We start from the raw sequence: 21,331 nt of genomic DNA, 5'->3' as shown, positions 1-21,331 counted from the left end.
CCCTCCCGTTACAAGCTCTTCAAGGAAATGGTGGCCAAGTTAGCTTGGTTATCTTTTAAAGAAGAGTTTTTCTTTACTATTAATGTCAATAAATGAAGAAAGAAAATGTGTATCTTTTCCTTTTAAAAATTTATATGAAGCTACGATTTGAAGTGCTGTTGTATTTAATGAATTGTATTGAAATTGTTATCTTTAAGAGAAAGAGTGCAAGTTTTTCTTGGCTTCGACGCTAACTCCGTTCTGTGCTTGTGTAGCCGGGTGGCATCGTTATTAGCAAAGCCCAAGATTAGCCCAAGGTATCCCTCATACCATTGGGAGAATAAGGTTTGCCGATTGAGGCGAGAGATTGTGATGTTGTCTAGTTCTGAGGGCCCATAGGAAATTTTCTCCAAGTTAAGATTTAGTGGACTATCTTAAGTGTTTCCCCTATTTTGGAAGGGGGGAACCTTATAGGGGCTATGCTCATGGTTGGGTATGGGGGAGGTGGCACAAGTTGAGAGAGAGTGAACAAAAGGAGAAAACCAATAAGAGTGTAATGATTTAATGTTTGAGGGGATATCACATGTTTGGCTAAAGTTTTATTTTCATGGACATATAGACAAATTTACATACATAATAGGTTTTTTATCGAGGGAACAAAATAAGCCTTAAGTTTGGTCTAAACAGGGAAGTTTCATGCATAAGGGGGTATTTTTATCAAGATAATATAATTCTCATATAATGAACCCCTTAAATTCTTGATATTTATTCCACAGTAAGATCAAAATATTTACCACAAAAGACTCATCAAGGTCTTCAGGCAATTGGCTTTGCTCAACAATTTCTTATCTCACCAAAGGGCTATTTCACAAGCTTCGAGCACCCGAGGGTGACATGGAACGCTAATGGCATTTGGAGGAGATCTGAGGCAACAAGGTGTCTGCCCCAACGCTTTTCACGAGAACAACATTTTGTGTTTTACCTTTTGCGTAAACACCAAATGCTTGTATGCAAGTTAAGTGGCAGAGCATTTGAGTGGTGAAGAAGGGTTGATTCAGTCCTCGATAGCTACAATGGTTTGTAAGTATGCACACACAAATTCAGAGTAGAGAAATGGGGGAAGAAAAGAGCTTCACAACTCTTGGACCCATACAAGGAGACTAGGAGGTTGTGCTGTAGGTCCTAACTTGGTGACTAGATAGTTATGAAAGCTCTTCAAGGAGGTGTTTTCCATTCCTCCGTGAATGGTATGACGCATTGGTGGACAACCTAGATAGGTAGAACACCTCAACTTGTCCATGATCACCTTGTTTGTAAAGACCTCATGTTTCCACCCAATTAGCTGATGCCATTTCACAACCCCAAATCACCCTGCCCTTCACAATTTCTTTGTGAACGTGGGGGCTAAATAGAAACGTGAAGGTTTGGGTTACTTGGGCATCCTTTCAATCGTGACGGCTGTCCGCTTGTTGCACGTAATTAGTTTTGTGAAGACCTCCTCGAATGCTTGGTTCATCAATTTTCGAATTATTGAGAGAGTGATGGCGGAGGGGTCTGCGTCGTACTGGGTTAGCCACATCTGGGGGAGGACGAGATCTTGGGTGCACAGAAAGACAGCTGACGTTGTTCAGGATTATCCAACGTCGGTGCTATTCTTGATCGATTTCCTCTTTGCTGCTCACCACAGATCATACATAACTCATGACGCCTATTGTACTGTTGTTGTTGTGCAGGCCAAAGGTACTACAGGAACCTTCTCTGCGAACCGTGGCTCGCTTCCTCGTCGCAGCTGTGGCAGTGGCAGGGGCGATCATCACGATCTCTTTCGTCTACATCAACTCCCAGAGCTCTCGCACAGTGAGGCATTGGGGCACCGCCTATCTCTTGAGCCTCCCCACCTCCCAGCAGAACTACCCCAACCTCCTCTGCCCTTGCAATAAGTCCTCCATCCCCTGGCCCTACTTCATCAACTTCTACTGGATCAACCAGACCGCCCACCAAACCAACAGCTGGAACAGATACCCCATCACCAATTACACTCAGTTCTGTGACCCCCTCAATGTCGTCGTTAATGGAAACGGAACCTCTGGGGCTTGGCTCCAAGGATGCTACCTCATGGCTCAATCCATCACCGCCTACACAAACCAAACCATGAGAACGACAATCTCTACCAATACAGTGACAGCCCCATCTGTTCTGGGACACATCATCGCTGTACAAATGCAAGGTAGAGAATTATGCCAGTTCCTTGTTTAAACTCACAGAACTACATGTGGTTAAGTGTTGAGGTCTTGGTTTTCTGAGGTTTGGTGCACACATGCTACAGATAGATGGATGGCCTCCACAGCAATTAAGGGCCTCTAGCAATGACGTTAGCCTTTCTATGTTGTGTTTAGATCAGGTCACATGATTGCATAGCCGTAAATCCTGCTTGCCATAATGTTTAAAATTATCTGGATGTTAGCCATGACATATTATGTGTGGCAAAGATGGTGCTTGCTTGAAGTGGCCTAACATGCCATGGAATAGACTTTACTTGTCCTCAGCAGCAGTTCACATGGGCTATTTGGAAGAGCGAGAAGAGCAGAATGCCTAGCAGACGGAGCTACCTTTTGGTCATTGCTCACCAAGTCTGAAGGGGTCATTTGTATGTGATCCCTTCTCAAGGCTGTCAGGCAAAATTCTGAAAAGTGTTTTGGGCTTGTGTACAGGGCTTGTGTACATATGGGATGCATGGCATGTATAAAGCTTTGCCCTGGAATGCCTTGGCAGATGTACAGAGTGGATGGCTTGGTAGTGAGCTAGTACACGCATGTTTTTTTTGGGAGCAGGTGCTTGAGATTGGAAGTTTTTTTATTGCAGCAGTGTGTATGGCCTTGAGGAAAGTTGGTCTCCAATATGTGGAAAGCTTGCGGAAGGCTTTTGATGGTGGCAGCTCTAAAGGGTGTGCTGACGATGGCAAAAGGGCAGCTTTTGCATTTGTTTTGGAAAGTAGTGGGCGTAATGCATTAAGGCCACCATTTGTAATGCTGTCGTGGCCATCCTCTAGGATTTTTGAGACACCAACGTGTATGGAAGTGTTGACTTTCAGGTTTTAGGCCGCCTACTATTCGGATGGCAGCTTTGCAACGTGGAGAGAGACCGCCGCTGGATGCTAGAGAGAAAGGTGTTGCGTTGGGTTTTGGGAGGTTAGCTGCAGAGCTGCTGGCGACGAGGTGAGAGGGAGCCTTGGGTAAGGTTTTGGGGGGTTAGCTGCAGCTGCTGGCGACGAGGTGAGAGGGAGCCTTGGGTAAGGTTTTTGGTAGTCGCCTCCAATGGCTGGTGGCTGGCGATGATAGAGAGAGGGGCTGGTACGTATGAAGGTGGTCGCTTTTTGAATGCAGAGAGTCGAGGGTTGCTTTGGTTGTTGAGAGAGTGGAGTGTGGTACTGGCTAGAGAAAGGAGCCGCTTCCATACACAGGTGGTGAACGGCACTGAAGCAGAGGGGCCCTCTGAGCACGCAAATCTGCAGTGAAGACAGTGAAGGGGCTGTAGAGGGGAGCTGCAGTGACAAGTTCGCTGTGAAGGTGGAATGGCTGGTAGCACGCAAGCAAAGAGGAGTGTTTGGTGGTGTACGTAGTGTGGTGGCTGTCAGTTCTCTGAGCAGGTGACGCCAGAGGGTACAGGAGGTGTGGGCCTGTTTTCTGGGAGTTGAGGAGCCGATTCGAGGGCATTGTAGAGGCTGATTCATGGAGCAGTCCGAGTTAAGGAGGCTGCACTCATTGCCCAGAGAGACGCGGCTGATGCGGTGCGAGTTGTGGTGGAGCTTTTGGTGAGTTGAAGAAGCTTTTTTGGTGTGGAAAAAGCTTGTTTGAGCGGGCTGTTTTGGAGCAAGCGAGTGGAGAGAGAAAGCACGAGGTGCTGAAGCCGAGAGAGGAAGCTTCTGGAAGGAAGTTTTTTTGGAGTGAAGGAAGCCGAGTGAAGCCGGCTGATTTTGTGAAGAAGGAATTTTTTGTATTATTGTGGATAAGTATGCGATCTTTGATTATCTTGTAGAGTACAGAGTTTTGAGGTATCTCTATGTGGTGTTTCGTGTTGGTTGTTGGTGCCCCTTTTTGTAGTTGTTGTATCAAAGTTGGGAGGTGAAGGGCAATAGAGGTATGGTCTTTCTTCTTTGTTTTCACCTCACATCTTTCTGGTGCCCCCACTGAAGGGCTCAGGTATTTTTTCTTTGTTTACAAGGGTGTATGCCCTAGGAGTTGAAGGTTTCAGGAAAGGTGTTTTTCTTGGGATTTGAGGTGAAGCTTGGAGATCAAAATGATGTTGTATCTAGAGTTTTTTGGTGGTTCTAATGAAGATGTAGCAGATCTTCTTGAAAGAATGGAGGTTGCATACATAAGCAAACACATCAACGATCCAGCACAGGTATTGCGGTTGCTAAATATATATTTGAAGGGAGATGTGAGGGCATGGTTCAAAACTTTTGAAGAGTCGTTAAGAGATGATGAGCCATGCATTCCAATGACTGAGGATGGATTGAAGATTGCACTTTTGAACAGGTTCAAGAAGATTGAGGATCCAGACAGAGTTTGGCATGAAGTATAGGGGTTGACACAAGGTGAATTGGAGCCAATTGATGATTATGTGAAGAAATTCTCTTTGTTGTGAGAAACTTTGTGCAGGACTTTGGGGGAAGATCAAGTACCTCCGGACATGATAAAGAAGGATTGTTTTGTTGCACGATTGAAGAGAGGCATTCGCTGGAAGGTTGAACTAAAGAAGCCCAAATCTTATGAGGATGCGGTGAAGATTGCCAAATCAAAGGATTGGAAGTTTCAACGGATGAACCAGCTGGGGATGGTTCCAGTGGGCAGTGAGGCCTGAAATTAGAAGGGTAGAAGCGGTACCAATGAGAACCATGCTAGAAAGAGTGCAACCGACAGAAGCTCAAGTGAATAATGTCACATCACAGGGAACAAAGGTAGCACCCACAACTGTTACAGCTTCTGATGAAGGGCCTCAACAGGACATGAGGCAAATAGTGGATTGTATGAAGAATTTGAGTTTAAAATTGATAGGGAACATAGGTGGTGGACGTGAGGCAAAGGTTATAATCAGGAAAGAGCTGAAGGTCAGACAAGCTATGGAAGTGGCCATGGTTTTGGCAAGGGTAGACGGTTTATTCCTACATGTTGGAATTGTGGTGAATTAGGGCATATAAGTCCTGACTGTGATAAGTCTCAGTGAATGGGGGGTGATACGTATCCCTTATCCTCTCAGATTTCCAATAGGGCAAATGATTATGGAATTGAAATTAAAGGTGAAGCAGGGACCAGTGGGTTGATAAATGAGGAGAAAGGTAAAACTAAGGCGTTGGATGTGGTCACCCTTGAGAAGACGAAGGAGACAGAAGCTGATGTAATGCCTTTGGAGAAACGGATGCCACAGGAAAGGGAAGACAGGGATGCTGCAGGGCCTAGCAAGAAGAAAGGTAAAGTGAAGAAAGGAGGGGATGTAAAGGTCAAGCGGAAGCAAAAGTCTCGTAGGAAGTTTCAAGTGACTGATTTTCCACTGGGGGTTGGGCAGAATAGCTATAATTTGCAGGAGGACATGGCTGGAAGGAAAGCTAATATTACTTTTGGGCAATTGATAGAGTTAGCTCCCAAATTGAAACGTCAGTGGAAAAGACTTGTGAACCTGAGAGAGAAGGAACCTGCCAGAGAGATAGTGACTGTTTTATCTGTTGTGAGGAGTTGCCTGATATATGTCCTGTGGTGGATGTATGGTACAAAGGAAAGAATCTGGGAGAGACATATATAGATGGTGGTGCACAAATTTGTGTAATCACACTAGCAGCTGTGAAGAGGCTTGGTCTTAATATTACTGAAGCGTCTGGTTTCCGTATTCGGTTGGCCAATCACCAGAAGGTCAAATGCTTAGGTATGATCAAGGGGTTAGAACTGCAGGCTTTTGATGTAAAGGTGCTTATGGACTGTCATGTTATGCCGGCAGGAATGGGTGCATTTCCCATCATTTTGGGAAGACCATGGTTGAGAGCGGTGAAAGCTGTTCAAGATTGGAGAAAAGGGGTCATTACTCTGTATGACAGACGAGGGGATAAAATGCAGTTTAATATGGATAATCAGAAGCTTGTTGATAATGAAGCAGATTTGAGTGTTGATGATACGACTAGTAGCACCACTACTAGTGAGGGAACAGATGACACTTCATCCAGTGAGGAGGATGCAGACATGGATGCCCTGGTTATTGATGAGGAAGTGCTTGGTGATGAGGTTGCCCAATAAGAAGAGGCAATACAGGAAGAATGCGAGGAGGTACAAGTGAATCATGAGCAAAGGTATGCATGTGAGGTGAAAGAGTATGCTTTTGAGTCTTTGGATGATGAACCTTTGTGGGATGAGTGGGATATAGAAAGTCTGCAAGATGATGAGCCTGAGTTAGAGTTGGATGATCAGATGTGCATTAATGTTAAGAAAACCACAAGCAGAATTGATGCTATGAAGGAGGAGCAACACAAGAAGACAATGAATGATATTGATGCTATGGATGAGATTATGGATGCTGTGATAAATGAATTTCTTATTGGCCTTGATAAAGGTGAGCATACAGGAACTGAGGTGGATGCTTTGGCAATGGTGCCTTTTGAAGGGGAGTTTGTTTTGCCTGTAGTGGTTGGCTTTGATGGTGATGTTTCTTATGTTGATGGACAAGAAAGTGCTATAGCACAGCAGGTCTTTTTTGATGAAGCTTTCATCAGTTATTACCCTCAGCAGGAGTTGCTTCACTGGTTTTTCAATAATAGTGTTGACTATATCAGTGATTTTGGAATTGAAATGAGGCAGGATGCTATGTATGTCAAGAGCTTTGTTTCAAAAAGTTCTTATGTTATGTTGTGGGATGTGGGATGGCAAGCTATGTCTTGGGAAGATGACAGTGTTTTTTCGAACACATGGAATAGAGATGTTTTGGTTACATTGTGTGATGCTCAAAGGATTGATGGAGGGAAACGTGGTCGTATGCTTTTTGCTGCTGATCATAAATGATTCAGCAAGCTAGGGGTTGGGCAAAGTATGTCAGGCAAAATTCTGAAAAGTGTTTTGGGCTTGTGTACATATGGGATGCATGGCATGTATAAAGCTTTGCCCTGGAATGCCCTGGCAGATGTACAGAGTGGATGGCTTGGTAGTGAGCTAGTACACGCATGTTTTTTTTTGGGAGCAGGTGCTTGACATTGGAAGTTTTTTTATTGCAGCAATGTGTATGGCCTTGAGGAAAGTTGGTCTCCAATATGTGGAAAGCTTACGGAAGGCTTTTGATGGTGGCAGCTCTAAAGGGTGTGCTGACGATGGCAAAAGGGTAGCTTTTGCATTTGTTTTGGAAAGTAGTGGGCATAATGCATTAAGGCCACCATTTGTAATGCTGTCGTGGCCATCCTCTAGGATTTTCGAGACACCACCATGTATGGAAGTGTTGACTTTCAAGTTTTAGGCCGCCTACTATTCGGATGGCAGCTTTGCAACGTGGAGAGAGACCGCCGCTGAATGCTAGAGAGGAAGGTGTTGCGTTGGGTTTTGGGGGGTTAGCTGTAGCTGCTGGCGACGAGGTGAGAGGTAATGTTTTTGGTAGTCGCCTTCAATGGCTGGTGGCTGGTGGCTGGCGATGACAGAGAGAGGGATTGGTACGTATGAAGGTGGCCGCTTTTTGAATGCAGAGAGTCGAGGGTTGCTTTGGTTGCTGAGAGAGTGGAGTGCGGTGTTGGCTAGAGAAAGGAGCCGCTTCCATACATAGGTAGTGAATGGCACCGAAGCAGAGGGGCCCTCTGAGAACGCAAAACCACAGTGAAGACAGTGAAGGGGCTGTAGAGGGGAGCCGCAGTGACTAGAAGTTCGCTGTGAAGGTGGAATGGTTGGTAGCACGCAGGCAGAGAGGAGTGTTTGGTGGTGTACGTAGTGTGGTGACACCAGAGGGTACAAGAGGTGTGGGCCTGTTTTCTGGGAGTTGAGGAGCCGATTCGAGGGCATTGTAGAGGCTGATTCGTGGAGCAGTCCGAGTTAAGGAGGCTGCACTCATTGCCCAGAGAGACGCGGTTGATGCGGTGCGAGCTGTGGTGGAGCTTTTGGTGAGTTGAAGAAGCTTTTTTGGTGTGGAAAAAGCTTGTTTGAGCGGGTTGTTTTGGAGCAAGCGAGTGGAGAGAGAAAGCACGAGGTGCTGAAGCCGAGAGAGGAAGCTTTTGGAAGGAAGTTTTTTTGGAGTGAAGGAAGCCGAGTGAAGCTGGCTGATTTTGTGAAGAAGGAATTTTTTGTATTATTGTGGATAAGTATGCAATCTTTGATTATCTTGTGGAGTACAGAGTTTTGAGGTATCTCTGTGTGGTGTTTCGTGTTGGTTGTTGGTGCCCATTTTTGTAGTTGTTGTATCAAAGTTGGGAGGTGAAGGGCTATAGAGGTATGGTCTTTCTTCTTTGTTTTCACCTCACAAAGGCCAAGAGGGCGTTCATGTGGGGGTACAAGTAGGCCTTTTTGTGTGTGCATGTGTTGGCCAAATATGAGCACGAGTTGTGCATCCTGCACATGCCGTTGCTGAGTATTGAATCCATAACCTCGAGGAACTAGTTGCACTCTGCCTATCAATTTTGTGTGCTTGAGCCCGGGTTTCATAAAGTAAACATGCACTTTTTGGGGTCTGGCCGGAAAAGTGGGGGTGCTTGATGCATACCACAAATGCACCAAGCGCCCCTACTTTATATGCACCAAGCGTAAATATATCCTCAGCCATACCACAAATGCTACAAGCATGAATATAATCTTCAGCCGAATGTTGTGTAGTTTGGTACTCTGGATATCTGCAGGTTGGTCGATCGAGGGTGATGCTTGAAATTGTGTTGCTTGTTGTTGAAATTGTGTGCTGCAGATAGCGTGGCGGATGTGTTGGCCGACTATGCCTACCTTTCCACGAACTATTTTGCAGATTGGGTGCAGCTCCTCATTGTGAAGCAGATGTTCAGCAGCGCAGCTTATCGCTTCGTGATGAGCACCAAGTCCATGAACGACAAGAATTACACCAACGATTTTTACTGGAGATTCTTTAAAGGAGACTCATACACGAGCCCCGCGCCCAATGGCACGCAAGTAAAAGCCTTTGATTTGACCGGACAAAGGGCCCTGGTGCTGGAAATGAACTGGACAGTGTATGTGAAGGATCAATGCAGGCCGCCATACTGCGATCAAGTGGTGAAGAATTCTTTAGTGCGTCGCTTTGTAACTGCCATGACTGCGGTTGGGGGCTTTGCAGCTGTGATGATGGTTGTGCTCCGAGGTGCCGTGTGGCCTTGCATCCGCTGCGTCAATCGCTGGCCCTAATCCATCATCTTTCGAGTCAGGCAATCTACTAAGATATATTCTTATAAGTGATAGTGTAACAGCCTTTTGATACACGGGAGGAGTTCCACTCACATATATAGGATCTGCTCCCTTCATAATTTAAAATGTCATGCTCTCAAAATTTTCCCCAACTTTGCCATTCCTCTCAATTTCTCCAATGTCGCCTCAATTTATTCCATTTTTTTGTAATTTCTCCAACATTGTTCAGATCTTAATTTATTTCAATTTCCTCTAAGTTCCTCTAATTTTCTCTAATTTTTAATATCTCCAAATTTTTTAATTTTTTTTTCAATTTTCCTAGTTTTTCCAAGTCTTCTCAATTTCTCCTAACTCTCTATTTTTAATGTTTCATCTTTTTTATTTATATGTTTAAAAAAACATGAACATACTTAATGTACCTTATCTTTTCTACTTGTAGAGTGAAGAACACACTCAAAACTTAATATACGTAACAATTCTACCCACCTTGGTCTTGATTAAAACTAAGGTCCTATATACACACATCCTCTAAACATGGGTCTCTAGGGATACTCTCTAAAAATCCATATAGCAAGCTTGAGAAAGTCACTCTACAAAACATCAATATATCATGTGTGCTCAAGAGGTATTTTAAAATTTTCTTATCCATAAATTTTGACTGTTTAAAATATAAAAGATTTTTATGATTTTTTAAAATATATTTAAAAATCCCTTATATGACTATTTTTATAAATTTATCTTAAAAATATAAATTAAAAAAACTCATTCTCGTGAACTCGTGATATACTTACATAATTTTAGGTTGAATCTCTTAACATAGCACGCACATACATGCATGTATTTAATATATCTCTTGTTAATCAATTTTAAGATTAACAAACGATGCTACTAATAATCTACATTAAAGAACAAAGACGGACACAATAAAAAGATATATCATCAAAGCAGTTGTCTATATGTATGTTAAACAATCTTAAAATGGGATTAATCATGGTGATAGATATAGATTAAGCAATATAATTAAGGTGGATTTTAAATCACACTAAGAACTCCATAAGAGAAAGAGAGAGATAGCACACTCAACACTCAATTCTATTGCATATCTCAATTGAACCATACAATGATATAAGCTTTCTAGCATTATTCCACTTTACACATCATCATCCATGTGGCAACTCTTTTTTCACTCTTTTGGTCAACACTCACACACCATACAATATTACATGTGGCATTCTTATCTTGCCACAATATCTTGCATCTCTAGGGTGCTTTCCCACATACACACAACACCGTGATTACATCTCTCAACACCCCCTCTTAATCGAGATGTTCCACAACTCACCCATCAATGTAGCATTGCACAACCGCAATTGCTACCTTTCAACACTTCCCCTCAATGATACATTGGAGTGTTCATCAACCAAACATGTGTACAATCCTAGACATCAAGTCCTTTTTGAGCCGACTCGCTCACAACGGAGCCACTGAGTCCAATTTGAACATATAAGTTCGGGTGGGAACCAACCCATGCGCATGCAAATCACACGTGTATCACTCATGCACACATTACAACAACCATTTTGAGCTTCTCGATGAGCTCGAGCAGGGAAACCCTCATACCAATGTGGGTGATTACAAAATATTCTCATTTTGAGCACGCATGCTCGAGTACGGTTACCCTCATAAGCTCTGGGTGAAAATAAAAAATTATAAACTATAGCTATCTCGGCCTATACGTGACACATCACGATGGGCACTAAATCTCGGGCTACACTTGAGTGTGTCAAAACCAAATGTTGATGATGGTGACACATTCTTCTTGAGATGCCTTTATATGGTTCTCATTTTTATCATACCAATGTGACTACCACAAGGGCATGATGGTGACACATTCTTCTTGAGATGCCTTTATATGGGTGGTTTTACACAAGAGCTTATAAATCTTAAGGACTTTTAAAAAAACCTTGTCTTTTACGTTTTTTATTTTTATTTTTCTCACACCACACACGATCGATTACGCTGAGCTCATCACCACCACGAGCTTTGCCTGCAAATCTGGACGTGCAGATCGTAACTCGGCATCACTACCTTTAGTCCATGTGCCAGCATGACTACGCACCGACGAATATGGACTCTGCATCACTTTTGCAAAAACGGGACCCACTTCACAAGTCTTCGTCTTCTTCTTCCTCGGGCTTCTTCTGACCTTGCCTCGCCAAGCTATGGTGACCTTGTTCCTGCTCTGCTGTTGCAGTTCACAAAGAGCTCTGATGTGCTTTGCGGATGAGCTCGGTGGAGATGATGACGTCGCAGCGCTTCCAGCCCAGCTCCTTGATGGCCTGCGCTATCAATTCCTCTGCCTTGCCAAATGCATTGTCGAAGAAGTTGATGCCATACTCTCTGCACTTGCTCATCAATGCCTTCTCACCCTCCAAATCCACTTGCTACCCAAAGCTCACCCACTCCCCATACGATAGCACGCTCATTTTCAGACCCGTCCGCCCAAGGTGCCAATACTGCATCTTGCTGCTACTCGCCATCTCTCACCCATAGTTCACTTCTTTACACTGCTTCTACATTGGTGCTGCCTCCTCTAATGGTGGCCTTCAGAGCTTCTCCCTTTGTTGTTATTGCCTAGCTTTTTCATAAAGTCTTCTAGGATAGTCTCTCTCTTCTTGTGCGAACCAAGAGCTCTTTGACGCTTGCTTGTTGTCTCCTTTTCTCAGATTGCTACTGCAATAGTCTATGATGGTTGCTCTTGGCAACACTTAAAATTCTTGCTTTTGTTGCCATTCATTTTCCTCTTCACACCTCCAAGTTAAGGTTTCCAAGTATGGCCATAAATATGGCTATTGTGAGCTCCTTGAGCTCCAAATTGCATGTCTTTCACCATAGCATGCTTCAAGAATGCATCCTTCTTGATGCACAAATCTTTGCCTCTTCAACCTCTTTCATAAGGTTTCATCATAGCCATTTACATGGCTATGTTAAGCTCACACATGAGCTTCATAACTGCTTGCCTCTTCCATCTTTGACAAGCAAGCTTTCCATGCAACTTCTCTCACAAGGAAACCACTCCACGGGTGCCTTCAACTAGATTTCTCACAAGAAATCTCTAGGTGCCAAACATGTGAAAGCTATTTAGTGCTTCCACCATTGTTGCCCATCTTCCATGAGCAACTCTTTGAGCCATGCCCTTTTAACATGCTCCAACGTGAGCTGCAAATCAGCCCATTATAGCTTCCCACCAAGTTGACAAGTTTGCACCTCTTACACTGCTTTGCCCAAATGCAAAGAACCATGGGATCTTCTCATCCCATAAATCAGCAACCCTTCTTCAAAATTTCATAAGGCAAAACTCACAAAACCAACCTTCTTGAGACACCTTTGTCGCCTTGGCAACTTTCTTGTTGACATCGAAGACTCCATAGCCTTCATACTTGTTAAAATCTCCATTTTCAGCATCCATGGCAGCACCATAATCTCCAAATCTCTCCATAAGCAGCTAGCTTCCAAGACTCCAAATACAATCCATAATGATGAGTGTGCATAATTATTTTTTTTTAATAGCTGAAAATAAATCTTAATCAACGAACACATCACCATGAAAACCATACATAAATATTCACCATGACCAGGAGCCCACCCAAGCGCTGATACCATGTTAAACAATCCTAAAATGGGATTGATCATGGTGATAGATATAGATTAAGAAACATAATTAAGGTGGATTAAACCACACTAAGAACTCCATAAGAGAGAGAGAGAGAGATTGCACACTCAACACTCAATTCTATTGCATATCTCAATTGAACCATACAATGATATAGGCTTTCTAGCCTTATCCCACTTTACACATCATCATTCATGTGGCAACTCCTTTTCCACTCTTTTGGTCAACACTCACACACCAGCAATATTACATGTGGCATTCTTATCTTGCCACAATATCTTGCACCTCTAGGGTGCTTTCCCACATACACACAACACTGCGAGATTACATCTCTCAACAATGTACAACTTGGACGAGCATTTGTAATGCTCCAACAAAACACATATGTTGATTCTCACTCTAATAATGTATGGTAAAGCTCGAATGAATCCTTTGTGAATGTACTTCATGCATGTATTATGAGATTAAGCATTGTATAACCAATAAGCCACTTATAAGTCATGGACACTCAGTCAACCATAGTTCAAGTGTATGTGAACACTTAATGGTCTTGTATTATATAAGTCACATGGTTCTTATGAGCTATAGGGCTCAGTTGGCCATAGCGATAAGCACTTGATCGACCATAGTTTAAGTGTGTTAACACTTATAGCCTTGTATAAGTAAATTCCTCTCATAATTCAGTATACTCTTCTATTTTGAAATTGAGTCGCAATAATGAAATATACTCTCCCATTGTTCTATGAATTGAAAATAGGAAATATTCTATTATTGTGTAATTGAGTCGCAATTGCTCTCTTATTGAGCAATTGAGTCGCAGTTACTTTCATAATGCAATATAATCTCCCATTGTGAAATTGAGTTGCAATTAAGTTATGCACTTGCTAATATTCTTCTTAATCATATATGCTAGTGAGCTAGTGTGAGGAGTGTGTGATGTGTGAGAACAGACAAGGAATGTTCAAGTCAAGTGCTTACTACCTTGCCGAAGCATGTGTCATCGGGTCTTGCCTTAGATCCACAATCTGTAATTTTCCTATGTGGGTGTGCTAGCTCATCCATCATCTGTTGTTGTCACACCAGAATTCTCCTTTGTTGCCAATGGTGTTAAGGGAGAGCTCTCTATTTTTAAATGGAGGCAACAAGAGATGGTATTTCGTGATGGTTCTCTCTCACAAAGTTGGAGAACAAAGAGTAAGCTAATGGAAGATGACAACCTACAATCAAACTTACCTAGCATGCATCTATCAAGTAAACAAGATTCAATGGCATACAGGCAAGCAAGTGGATCGTGGCAATCCAACTCTCGGATGATCCCAATTCCCAAATGATTCAAAATCTTTGTTCTTTGGCCGATCCAAGATCCGACTTTTGGTGGACGATTCCACTTTCCAGATGATTCAAAATATTTAATTGCTGACCTTGGATAGTAGCAATCTGACTCCTGGATAATTCCACTTTCCAAATGATTTAATCTCTTTGATCACTGATCTAGGATTGTGATGATTTGACTCCTAGACGATTCCACTTTCCAAACGATTAAATTTCTTTGATCATTGATTCTAGGAATGTGGTGATCAAGCTACACCAATTTCACATTATTATTGAATCGTCGATCCTATTTCTCAAATCGTGATTGGCTCTCACCGATCTCAATTCTTGAATCGTCACCTTTAAATCGTTGATTCGGCTTTATAGCCTTGTCCGACTTTAGATCACTAATCGAGCAATCAAACTTTTGATATCTTCGATTCAATTTTATTATTATTTTGGGATATGTTTTTGTGTTTTTGTATTTTTATCATTTTCGGTGAAGATAGTAACTATATAATAGCATGGAGAGTGTTATGTTACATATGTACACATGAGTTAGGGACAAGATATGGTTGAGCCCCAAAGTGTAGTCCCAATGCCGTAGACATCAATAGTTAGTTGAGTCTCGAAGGGCATATGAGTCTCTCCCCTGGGAGGATTACCCCAAAGGGTAAAGTGGTAGCAAAAGACGGCCTGGCCCAATGAAACTAGTTTACCATGCGCATGCTTAGCAAGCAACGAGCAGTGTAGCAAGGTGAGGGGGGAGAGTTGCTTGCCCATCCACGACAAAAGCTTGGTTGCCACCAATGACTAGTTTGGCTAGCGTGTTTATTTGAACTTTAGCCTTCCATTTGGTGAGTTGATGTTGTGGCGAGACGCATGGGAATGTTGTGGACAATGGGGATCCCTTTGGACTTGAGCACAATTTTGGGGATGTATTGAAACACATGGCACCCTAAGTGTCTCATCAAGACTCCGAAGAACTGTCTCGGATGCAGCTACCACAATGCACGGGCTTGGTGGCATGCCCTGGGGATCTTCCACCAAATTCATTAGCCGGTCTAGCATGCATGTTGGGATTGATGCCATTGCTCTCCATTCCTACTGAGACTTTGGAGTTAGCATCATAGTCTTCACATGGCACCCTAAGTGGCTCATCAAGACTCGGAAGTACTATCTCGGATACAACTACCACAATGCACGGGCTTGGTGTCACAACCTAGGTATCTCCCACCAAATTCATTGGCTGGTCTAGCATGGATGTTGGGATTGATGCCATTGCTCTCCATTCCTATTGAGACTTTGGAGTTAGCATCATAGTCTCCACACCCACTTAGATTTGATGTTTAAGGGTACATTTGCATGGGTCATGGGTTTCTTTGATCTCGGTGGACCAAGATGTGGGGTTTCCTTCATAGAATCCTCCTGCTTCTAGCAGTTTGGTTGAGATTTAATGAGATGTAATTTTTGGGGTGGTGCTGGTGGGTACTAAGGCCGTTAACCCTCACTGACCTCTTAGCTATCGACACCAGTAGTCACTCCATCATTTTCACCTCTTTTGATAATGGCCATCGAAAGATTGAGTTCACATTAAACAATTGTAATGTATTATTTTATGTGCATGATTGCCACTTGTATATGAAAGGGGAACCGCAGGATAGTTTAATTAAGGGTACCAACAAGTAGTATAAGGTTTACACTACTGTAAGTGGTCTAGGAGACCCAAGACCTAGTCTTTAGCTTTGGCTGCCTAAATGGTATAAACTCTAAAAACCAAGCCTTATAAGGCAAAATGCAACCCTAATCCCTCATTATCTCTTGTATTCTCATGTGCTAAGAAATTAAGTAATCTTCTTCTCTACTCTCTTCTTCTTGCTTATCACTTGCCTTGCTTGATTTTTAAGCTGTAGTGTGCTTATCTATGCCACATCTGTGAGTGTGTGTGAGTGAGAGATCGAGATGTAAGGAGGGTGGAGCTTCTCTTATGCATGACGGCAATGCAAAGGTTAAGCTCTCACGTACTCCATTGATGATGCTTCCTATGAGGATCGACAAGGAATCCCAACATTCATGAGGTAATGACCATTAGGAAAAATTTGGACTCACAAACTGACTCTCTAAGGGCTTTCTCTCTCTTCCATGAAGAATCAAGGAAAAGTGCAAAAATAATGTTATGATATTTCTCCTCTCTCTTCTCTTTTTGAATCTTGTACATCTCAAAATATTAGTTTTATAATAGATTCACTTATTATTTTATTGACTATCCAAGAATTGTACCAAACCTGCTTAGAACTCAAATATCTCAAAAATTATTTTTTTATTTGAGCTGGTTTCGAATATCTCAAAAGATATGATGTTCTTAAATGCCCAAATTCATTTATGAGACTGAAGAAACAATCATTTTGTGATTTTAGAAGGATTTTATCTTTAAAATGAAATATCTTGATTTGTGTTTTGTATTTCATAATTTCTTTTACAAGTACGTAGATCTATACTTTATCTACATTCTGGTGCGTTTTTTATGTTTTTTTATAGATATTTAAAGAGAATAGACGTTTTTAAGATTTTAAGAATGTGTTTAGATTTATTATTTTAGAGAATAGTGCATTATAATTTTTTCTTTTTTTGTGATAGAGCTTCTTCTTCTCTTTAGGTCATTTCTTCTTTCCATAGCTCATTTCTTCTTCTACTCTCCAAATAGTTCGTATTTTCCTCCATCTCTAAACAATTTGTATTTCCCTCCATCTCCAAACAGTTTGTATTTCCCTCCTGTTTTATTGCACTTGTTCACTATAAAGCTAGAGAATGAAGAGTGATTTGATTTTTGATGCCATTTTCTTGGAGCCAGCAAATCATTTCCCTCTTCAAATTAATCTTTCTATCAAGGAAAGAAGCAACAAAGAGACAACACAGAGCCAACACACAGAGAAGCAACAGAGAACAAAAATGGAGGTTAGCAATGTTTTGATGTTGGTTATGTTCAATTGAGTTCTATAAGTTATGTTTTCCTTGTTGGTTATGCGCATTACTATTCATAAATAATAAAGTTAATAGTAAGATATGTTTTACTATTGGTTAATAATAATAATATGTGCATTATTGTTGGTTAATAATAATAATATGTGTTAAAGTTGGTGTTAAGTTACACATATGTGTTAATAATCATAAGATAGTGATGTATCTAAGGGTTTCTAGTTTTTTGATGTTTTAGGAAGTAAGAAGCTCTAAGAAGAGAAGTATACACTTCTAGCTAGATGAAGAGTATGCCCTGATAAAATTCGTGGTGCTCATGAAATAGATCAAATATGTGGAGGAGAGAGACCCCAAAATACAAGAAAAGATCTTGCTTATTAAGTTGCCCAAAATACAACTAAGCTTCATGCTAATGAAATGCCTTCTAGCTCCACCTTTAAATAGGTGAGCTAGTGGACCATAAGTCCATTCACACACACACCCTTATCCTCCCCTTTTACATAACCTTAGTCTCTTAATACCCCCCCTCAATACCAACTACGAAAAAAAATTAGAATAGGTGGTATTGGACATAGGTTGCCTTTATAACATTAGGCGTACAAGGTTAGGAATAAAGGTGTGATTATATTGAGATTTAAAACAATTTCTCAATGGAGTTAGAGGCTGATACAAAGTTAGTCTCTGACTCTTTGCTAGGACATTTAGAAGTAATATGTCCCGTTTGTTTACACTTGTTACATTTCATCTTGTTGGGATACTTGATCCAACAATTATTTGCCAAATGACCCACCTTTTTGCAATGGACACACCTTACTTTGATCACTGGTGGATGTGACAAAGCTTACTTTGATCACTTGATGTGACAAAGCTTGTTCGATATTCGATGAAGTTGTTGCATTTGAAGATTCAGCTCCTCCCTTTGGCCTCTGCTCTTCATCAAGGCAAGATTGAATGACTCCTTCAAGGGTGGGATTAGGTATGTTCTTCAGGGTGGTGACTAAGGTAGGGTACACCTTCTTGAGACTGCTTTTAGCAAGCCACTACATCATCTTCATCCATTCTCGCATTCACTGATGCAAGTTGAGCCATAAGGCCCTTCAAGTGAGCGATAAAAGCTCCAATGCCATCTCCCTCTTTGAGTTCCAAGCTGAAAAATTCAATTTTAAGTGAGATCTTGGAATTCTTACCATGAGCTCCATAGAGCTTGTCAAGCTCATCCCATTTCTCCTTTGCAGTCGGAAGCTGGTCCACATTTCTCCTTCGGAAGCTGGTCCACATGGTGAATGAGAGCCTCATCAAGATGAAGCATCATGATGGCTTGTGTCCTCTCATCATCTTCAATATCTTCAGCCTTAGTTCGATCAATAACCTTAGTGCCGTAGATGAATGTCCAAAAACCTTTGGACATCATCTTGTACTTTACAAGAACTTGCCAAGTGTGGAAGCCCTCTCCTAAGAACTTCTTAATTTGGGTGTTGTCCTTTGACATTGGGTATTGAAGGAGGTTGCTAGAGAGTAATGGGCTGATTTATGAAGAAGGAAAAAAACCAAAAATTTGTGATGTTTTGGCTTAAGTAGAAAGAGAAAGGCTTATGAGAGAGTGCAACAACCCTTAATCAAGCCAAGGATGTTGTATAAAAAAGGAGATTAAGATGGTGAAGCTTATGGTTTAGCACTTAAGGTTTGTGCCCAACCACTAATTCTGAAGGAGATTAGCTTCATTAGTGTCAAAGAACACTTTGTTTGGTGATTAAGATCACCATTAGTGTTTAGCAACTCTATTAGTGCTTAAGAACACATTTCTAGCGTCTAATGACACTTGCATTGGTGATTAGATTCACCATTAGTGTTTAAGAACATTCTTAGTGTTTAGAAACACTTTGGAATGGCTCCCCTTTGCTCGATTAGTAGCCTCATTAGTGTTAATCAACACTATTAGTGTTTATGAACACTATTAACAAACTTGAGCAAACTTTCATGGAGAAAAAATAGTAGGCGCCTGGTTTTTCGACTCCCACGATCGATTCAGCCTGCCATTAGGGCTGGGATTTGAGATCCTAAGCCCTTAGGTCATGGGCTTTAGAAGCCCTAACTTACCTCAGGCTTATGGTGTCCACAAGCACGGCAAATTACTATATGACATTAGCTGCCTAGAGAAAACGGCGCCGGCTTGCTCAGAGCTCAATGCCATGGCCTCCTGAGAGTGAACCTCACAATTGATGGTACGACGCTGAGCGCCCAGGAGACTTCTTCAACTTCCTAGTTGATAGCATGCCGAGATTCGTCCTCCTCAAGCTGCTAGAAGGCCTCCACTGGCTGGGGGTAGATGAGATGCACTCTAAAAACCACTTTTTTGACCTATTCTACACCTTGCAAGTTGCCTAGCTCTGATACCATGAAAAAATTCGTGGTGCTCATGAAATGGATCAAACATGTGGAGGAGAGAGACCCCAAAATACGAGAAAAGATCTTTCTTATTAAGTTGCTCAAAATACAACTAAGCTTCATGCTCATGAAATACCTTCTAGCTGCACCTTTAAATAGGTGAGCTAGTGGACCATAAGTCCATTCACACACACACTCTTCTCCTCCCCTTTTACATAACCTTAGTCTCTTAATATGCCCCATTGTACAAGAGAATTGAGGTTTCAATGATGAATCCATCGGTGATGCTTGGAGACTTGCAACCCAAGCCCATGTTTTTGCATAGCAAATCATGAAACTTAATAGATCATTGTTGGCAAAACAAGAAGAGAACAATGTTTTGCAAGATTCTATTCATGACATGGTAATGAAAAATGCCAGTTTTGATTAACCAAGTTAATGATTTATATGCTAGTAATAAGAAGATGAAGACAATGCTAGAGAAGACTGTCACTTAAGGACCCACAACAATGACACGGGAGGTACGTGAACGCTAAAGGTTATATAAACCTATGCATGTGCTGGCAACAAAGACAAGTGGACAGTGACATGCAAAGGATCTATGCACAACCTGATAACATGTAAAAGATGTTTAGAATTCTAGAAAATGAAGTGAATTAAGGAATTGAAAAGGTACTCACTAAAGATATGGTGAAGTTTGCGCTTCAATGCCCAAAGTTTAAGTCAATTGGTGATGAAGTTATCATACAATGCTTACAAGAGGTAAGTGATTCCTTCACATCAAATGATATGCAGGGAATATATGATAAGGTAGGAATAAGTTCTCAGTAATATGGCATGATATAAAAACATTTAGATACAAGGTTTAAAAAAGTGTTGCAAAAGAAAAGGGTATTGCCTCTTCCTAAACCATTTCATGTGGTGCAAACATGACAATCATTAAACAGTAAGGTGGAATAATTGATTGGTGAGCCAATGCACTTATATCACAGACATGTATGCAAGTATAGGTCAAAGGAAGTGCCATTTGTCTTGTACACAAATAAAAAAATTTTATTAGATGTATGCAAGTTAAAATCTCTAATGGTAAAATCTTACAGTATATCTATTGTAGAATGTGGAGGCAAGCTAAAATTTGTTTTGAAGCTCGATGAAAGTGAGGTTATCAAAGGTCAGAAGTTAGAACGTGTTAGTCTAACTCTCATGAATAGAGCACTGGATCCTAAGATCTTGCCTGGTCATCCCGATTACTTTAGTGTACAGTCTGAGAATGAAATTTGGTGGCTTTTTGCATTTGAAGTACCAAAGGAAGATCATGAGATTTTGAAGATTTTCTTTAACTTGACAGAGATACCTAATACAGTGCAACATCAAAATCATGGTGAAAGTTTGCACTTGGAAGGTTATGGTGAGTATCAAGTGGAATGGCACCTTGCTGGAGATCTTAAAACTTTGAAGTGCATGTTTGGTATGTCAAATCAGCAAATGCAGAGTTTCCTTGCATATATTGTATGCGGTCTAGAAAGAAAGGTAAGAATGAGAAGAAACAGGCACAGGAGGGTGTCCTACAGGTGATCAATTTCTTTGTCGTGTGGGGGCCAAATGGTACGAGTAGATCCTAAGTGGGATCCTATTGTTGACATCCCCA

The 21,331-nt window shown here is 41.6% G+C and overlaps 1 protein-coding gene across 1 annotated transcript; it reads left to right on the top strand.

Moving 5' to 3' along the window:
• The first annotated feature begins 1,411 nt into the window (after nt 1-1,411).
• Nucleotides 1,412-9,485, top strand: LOC147612379 (uncharacterized). Its single transcript, XM_086782999.1, has 3 exons — nt 1,412-1,621; nt 1,713-2,206; nt 8,890-9,485. The coding sequence occupies exons 1-3, from the start codon at nt 1,521-1,523 to the stop codon at nt 9,336-9,338; spliced, it is 1,044 nt and encodes a 347-aa protein (XP_086639125.1). The 5' UTR covers nt 1,412-1,520; the 3' UTR covers nt 9,339-9,485.
• Nucleotides 9,486-21,331: the final 11,846 nt, after the last annotated feature.

This window comes from Cibotium barometz, chromosome 45, assembly GCF_041138505.1.
Source record: "Cibotium barometz isolate CiBa-2024 chromosome 45, ASM4113850v1, whole genome shotgun sequence".
Classification (NCBI taxonomy): Eukaryota; Viridiplantae; Streptophyta; class Polypodiopsida; order Cyatheales; family Cibotiaceae; genus Cibotium; species Cibotium barometz.
This window is presented reverse-complemented; position numbering and strand designations above follow the sequence as displayed.